The 6,224-nt window shown below is 26.2% G+C and overlaps 1 protein-coding gene across 5 annotated transcripts in view; it reads left to right on the forward strand.

The window, feature by feature from the left end:
• The window catches only part of LOC136082489 (uncharacterized), a 27,157-nt gene extending 21,152 nt beyond the window's left edge, over positions 1 to 6,005 (forward strand). For 3 of the 5 annotated variants that reach the window (XM_065801895.1, XM_065801892.1, XM_065801893.1), the window contains exons 2-3: positions 2,849 to 2,911; positions 4,217 to 6,005. In XM_065801895.1, coding sequence (XP_065657967.1) covers positions 4,451 to 6,004 — 1,554 coding nt within the window. In that variant the 5' untranslated portion in view covers positions 2,849 to 2,911; positions 4,217 to 4,450 and the 3' untranslated portion in view covers position 6,005. Of the gene's footprint in view, positions 1 to 1,225; positions 1,247 to 2,848; positions 2,912 to 4,216 lie in introns of those variants that run through there. The other 2 variants (XM_065801894.1, XM_065801891.1) reach the window with 2 other exon arrangements.
• Positions 6,006 to 6,224: the final 219 nt, after the last annotated feature.

Consider the following 6,224-nt stretch of genomic DNA (forward strand, 5'->3'; position numbering starts at 1 on the left):
GATAAAAGTTTATTTAAAAACGGACTTTTTTATTGCAATTTTCCTTATGCAATATTTTGCATATTAATGTTGCATAATTATGCAATAATATTAGGCAAAACGCTTTTTAGTTTTAAAAATTCTTAATTACGTTTTTACTTTTTTTGATTACGTACATAAAATACGAGTCAACCCACACCTATATAAATATATGTGTTAATAAACACAAACATATATGATTATATACATATATGTATATATATATATATATATATATATATATATATATATATATATATATACAGCGGAGAAAATAGAATTAGGTGCACCTTTTATATTTCGTTCTAATTTAACAATAATGGTAATAAAACAATTATTAAATCTACTTTATTTCTTATTATCTTCAACTACAGTTTAAAAGCTTACAAATCGGAATGATCAATTAATTAGAAATGGAAAAAAAATTAAAAGTATTCAGTTTGTGGAGAAAATAGAATAAGCCTCAATTACGATATAAAAAAAAATAGAGAAAATATTTTTACGCTTATTTAATATTTAGTATTGCTTCATGAATTTTTAATGACTTCAATCATGCAATTTGTTATAAGAGTGTGTAACAATAACTTTATGTGTGAATACAAAAGATGCACTGCACAAACTTGCTTTCAGATTTACAAAATATTGGAACAGGACATGTTGAGGCTAATTCTATTTTCTCCGTAACAATTAAGTATATATAAATATATATACTTAATTGTTACGTGTATTATATATAAACATATATGTGTATAAATATAATATATGCATAACAGTTAAGAGATTAAAAGATAAATATGTTTTTTTTTTAATATTTAGTTTTATTTATGTTTACATTTAATTTTGTTATCATTTAATGAAAAACTCACAAACATTTTTTTTTATTTTATAAGATGTTCATACTGTGTCATATCTTCTATAATTGTGTTTACTATCTGAATGTCTAACTTCAGTATTCCAATATTTCGGAATAAACAGAACCCGATAATCAGTTAGAAAACAATTCTTTGTTATATAGTACAGCCTCGGAAATAACTGACAAGTTATTCAATCATTTATATCAATATTTTAACTCGATTTCAGCAAAGCTTTCTACTAAAAATAAAAAATTCCGTGCAAAACATAAGAATGTTTTGGGTTAATCAAGAAGGCGGCTAACTTTAAAAACTAACTTCACCGCATTTTACATAAAGTATACACTACGGTGTCCTCTGTGTATTAAACTTCCTTGGTAAGAACTGATTTTTTATAACAAAATATTGAGCTGTTACTACATTATATATTTAACTGAACTAAAATAAATTTCAATGATGACGACAATAAAAACCGGTTTGCGTAGTTAGAAACTAATTTTTCAATGGCCGGGTGAACTTTTTTCAAAAGATATGCAAATAATAGCTCATTTTGTGCTTTTTAGGTTAAAAAGTTCATCAAAATACAGTTTAGGAAAATGGGGTAAAGAAAACCCATATAACATAACCCTTGTGTACACACCTACATGTTTAAATTTTATGCAAAATTTATGTTTTACAAACATCTGAATATGAGTAATAAAACAATGAACTAACTTGAAATTTGAATAAGCTGCTTTAAAACCATAACAAAGTGGAAATAAATGGAACAATTTAATAAAATTTTTCTTAATATGAGTTTTATTTATTCTAAATCTGACGCAGGCGTTTCAGTTAAGATAAACTTTATATAGCTATATAGTTTATCTTAACTGAAACTTTAGGCTTCTAAATTAGCATCACAAAATGCGTTTTGTGATGCTAATTTAGGATATTATGCTAATTGCTGATTTTAATGAAGAAAAAAATTTTCACGGATTTATTTTAAACTCTCACGTAATGGGCCAAGCAAAGCATGGATATCTAAAATGTAGCCCTACTGTTATTTGAAAGTAAATGTATGTTGCCATACATTTACTTTCAAAAATCTGCAACATGTCAAGTAGGCATTAAACATGAAGTAGGCATGTTACCCAATTGCAAAATACTAAAGTAGTAGACATCTTACCCAGTCCTGTTTTTTTTAAAAGTAAGAAAGTAAAAATCAAAAATAGCAACGAAATTTTCTGAACCCAATTTTTTCATTCGTTTTAATTTACAGTGTATGAAATCAGTGGTTTACTTGTTTACATTATTAATACAATAGTTATTGAAAAAAAAAATTCTTTTTTTAGGTACTTCTTATTTTTATTTTTTTATTTGTCTTCATATAATATACGAAAAAGAAAAAAAAAATACAAACGAGTATATCAATAAAACTAAAAAATAAAGAAAGCGTAGACTCAAAGAAGACCAATAGGTCATATCGCAGAGAACCGCGGAAAATATCAAGAAATAACAAAATATTTCAAAAATAAAAAAAAACTAAAAAAATATCATTTCATAAAAACATAAGATAAGAACTCAATGAACTATTATATGTTGTATAATATATGCATTATGAAATACTTGACTTTCAAAAATTTTTAAAGTTGTATTTCCTTTCATCTTTTAAGATATATAGATTATAAAAAGAAATGTGAGACAAGTTAGCTTTGCATTTGTATATAAAGCAAACTATATTAAAAACACACAGTTAAATAATACAAGAAATTTTCATTTCAAATAAGAGAAGCTTGACATGAGAAATCTATTTTTAAAATTTATTAGACAAGGAACATGCTTCTGCTGACGATAGAGTAATAACAATTTAGATTTATTGGTTTTACCCTAGAAAGTGTTTGCATAATTTATATGGCAAAGAACAAAAGAGAAATATAGTTGTGTTAAAATGTATTTATTTAAAGTATATCTTGTTTTATACATTATTCCTATACTTTTAGCAACTTTGTTGTACAAAAATTCTACGTAATATTTTCAATGATTTTATCACAGACACCTAAAAAGTTAGTATATATTTCTGTGTTTATTTTCATTTTATTTATTTCTTTTTGAAAGGTGAATGAAAAAGTGTACACTTTGTTTTATCAACATTAAGAGACAACTTATTTATTTTACACCAGTCATAAATTTTTAATAACTCTTTGTTCTTATTTGGAAACACTGTTGTTATGCATTTATGAAATAAAAAGAGATTAGTATAATCAGCAAACATGGTGGTCATTAAACTTGTAGCTTTAGGGAGATCAATAATGTTAATAAAAAAGAGAAGAGGTTCTAGTATAGAGCACTAAGGGACTCCACAAGTTAATTCTAATAAATCGGAAGGTACAGTTAAATATTACTTACTTTCAACGAACTGTTTGCAGTTCCTTAAATAACTTTTGAGTAGCATTTAAATAATTCCTTTGATTTCATCGTACTCTAATTTTTTTTTATAGAATTTTGTGATCAATTTTATCACAGGCTTTTGATAAGTCAATGAAAACTGCAAACAAATATTATGATTTCACAAAAGATTCAGCAATACTACGGGGTATTTAACGTATTGCGTGTTCTGTTCTATTTAAAATTTTTTGTTTTAATGGGTTTCCTCTTCTTTTTTTTTTTTTATCAATTATAAAAATTTTGAAAGAAAGTTTTAAAATGCGTTTTTTACTTTCAGTTTTACTTTTTGCGGAAGCAAAAAAATCAGTAAAACTTAAAGTAAAACTCTAAATATTTTTTTTACCTTAAAAAAATTATTTATTTTTAATTTTTTTTTTTTCAAAATTTCATGTTTGATAAAATTGTGTACACTTTTTAGGAATTTGCTTAATCAGGGCCGACGACACGTGTTTTGAAATGGAGAGGCACAACAATCATTTCTAAATAAAGTTCTTTATATCTAGAAACTTCTAAAGAAATAGGAAGTTCTTTTAGAAATAAAGTCGGCCCTGTTAATAAAAAAAATGTAATCCTGGGTATTGTTTATAATTTTGTGTATTATTGTACTGTGATGAAAATAAAAATTACTTATAAATATGTGTATTTCTCTGTATTGGTTATACTGTCTAGTACTTTTTGCATTGATGTATTCTTATTGCGATGTTATATTTTATTTATTCTTTGTTTTTATGGCATGTCATCCATATATTTTTTAATATTGACAAATACTGTTATTAGTCTTGCTTGTAGTATTATTAATGTTCCTCTGTTCATTCATTTCTTTTTTAAACTTAATCTTAATTTCTTTTGTTTTTCTGCTTTTTTTTTTTTTTCTTTATTTGTTTAATTTATAAAGGTGTCATTATAATGTGTGTTTAATTTAGGTGTCACTTCAATGACTAGTTTTTAATATATGGCTGACACGAAATCTGAAATCTAACTAAGTTTTTTGCTTTTTGTTGTTGTTGCAAGGTTAAATCAATGGAAAAAAATAATTAAATAATTTTATTTTGAATTTACAATTCCTGAATTAATCATTTTTAACATTTCTTAACATAATAATAATAGTTACATTTCAAGTGTACTTTTATCATAAGAATAGTCACATAGATTATGCAATGGGTACCAGCACTTCAAAAGATATAGAAAGTACTCAAAATAATGAAAAGATTACAACCTCATTGAACTTATCACGTGCTCTAGAATTAAACAAAAATAATTCAAAATCCAGTGTACCAGACAACAAAACTGGTGACATTGATGATAATGAAAATAAAAATCCTGAATTGGCTGACAACAACACCAAAATTAAAGAATTAGTTCATCAAGTTTACCTTTCTCTGAATAGGTATGGGTATTTTAGCTCATTCATTCCTCCACATAAAAATGTTACATGCCAAGCTTGCAATCAAGTCAACTTTGTAGTCGATCGTTATAAATGTTTGGTGTGCAACGAATACGATCTTTGTGGAGTATGCTTTGAATCAAGAAAGATAACTGTGCCACATGTTAAAGGTCATCCTATGGTTAGGTATAGTGGACCAAAAGAAATATTTGGCAACGAAATTGAGGCAGAAAATGTAACTCTTGAAAAGTTTAAAAAAAAGTTTGATGGAGTGGAACACGAAACAACATGCAAAGGTTGCAACTCTCATCCAATTTTTGGTTTGCGATTTAAATGTGACGAATGCAGCGATTTTGATTTATGCTATAGATGTTTTGAAAAAAACACTGAAATAAATGATCATAAGAAAGAACATTCTTTATTAGTATGTTATAGCATTCGAAATGTGAACCCATCTGACATTGAACTTTTAGAACGTTTAGGTAACGGTGCATTTGGTACTGCGCACAAAGCAAAAATAATTTCTAAAAACAAAATAGTTGTTTGCAAAGTGCTGGAATGGCAATTAAAGCATCTTTTTTTAGGCTTGGACGTAAACAGTTTGTATAAAAGTTTCATTCGTGAAGTATTAGCTTACAACGAAATTAGCAGCAATTATATTATCAAGACATATGGAAGTTGTATAGTGAACGATATAAAAAACACAAAATTTTACTTGCTTACTGAATATATGGAGAAAGGAAGCTTGACTAATCTTTTAATAAATGAACCAGATTTATCATACAGATGCCGACTATCCATGGCATGCAATATAGCAGCTGGAATGAAAAGAATACACGACAAACATTATATACACAGAGACATTCGTCCTGACAACATATTCGTAAATAAAAACTATGTAGCAAAAATTGGTGATATGGGAATAGCTAGACTTCAAGATAAGTTTCAAAATCATACTATTATTGGGCCAGGTCGATACATGCCAGATGAGTTTCGCACTGGAAGTTATAATGAAAAAGTGGATGTTTATACATTTGGGTTAACAATGTACCACCTAATTACTGGTCAAACTCATACATTTGAAAATAATAAAGTAGAGCTTAGCGAAGAACCTTTAATACTTGGTAAACTGATTCAAAAGTGCTTAGAAAAAGTTCCGAGTGACAGACCAACCGCATCAATGTTAGAAAGTATTCTGGAGCTGCATAACAAAGTTTTATATGCAGTTATTTCAAAAGGAACGGGGTATTTTCTCTTACCGAAAAAAGAACGTACTAAAATATGTATAAAAGTATGTAATTTGGTGTCTGAACTTCTGTTCAAATAAATTTTATATGTATATGTAAATATATACATATAAAATTTAGTTAAATATATACATAAATATATATATATATATATATTTAAATATATATATATATATATATATATATATATATATATATATATATTCATAGTATAAAGCTTTTTGTTTAGATTTGATCAGAAAACTTCTTAAACAATTTTTAAAATTTTTTTTAAGATAAAAACACTTTTAAGTTTGAAAT

The sequence above is a fragment of the Hydra vulgaris genome, chromosome 07, assembly GCF_038396675.1.
Source record: "Hydra vulgaris chromosome 07, alternate assembly HydraT2T_AEP".
NCBI lineage: Eukaryota > Metazoa > Cnidaria > Hydrozoa > Anthoathecata > Hydridae > Hydra > Hydra vulgaris.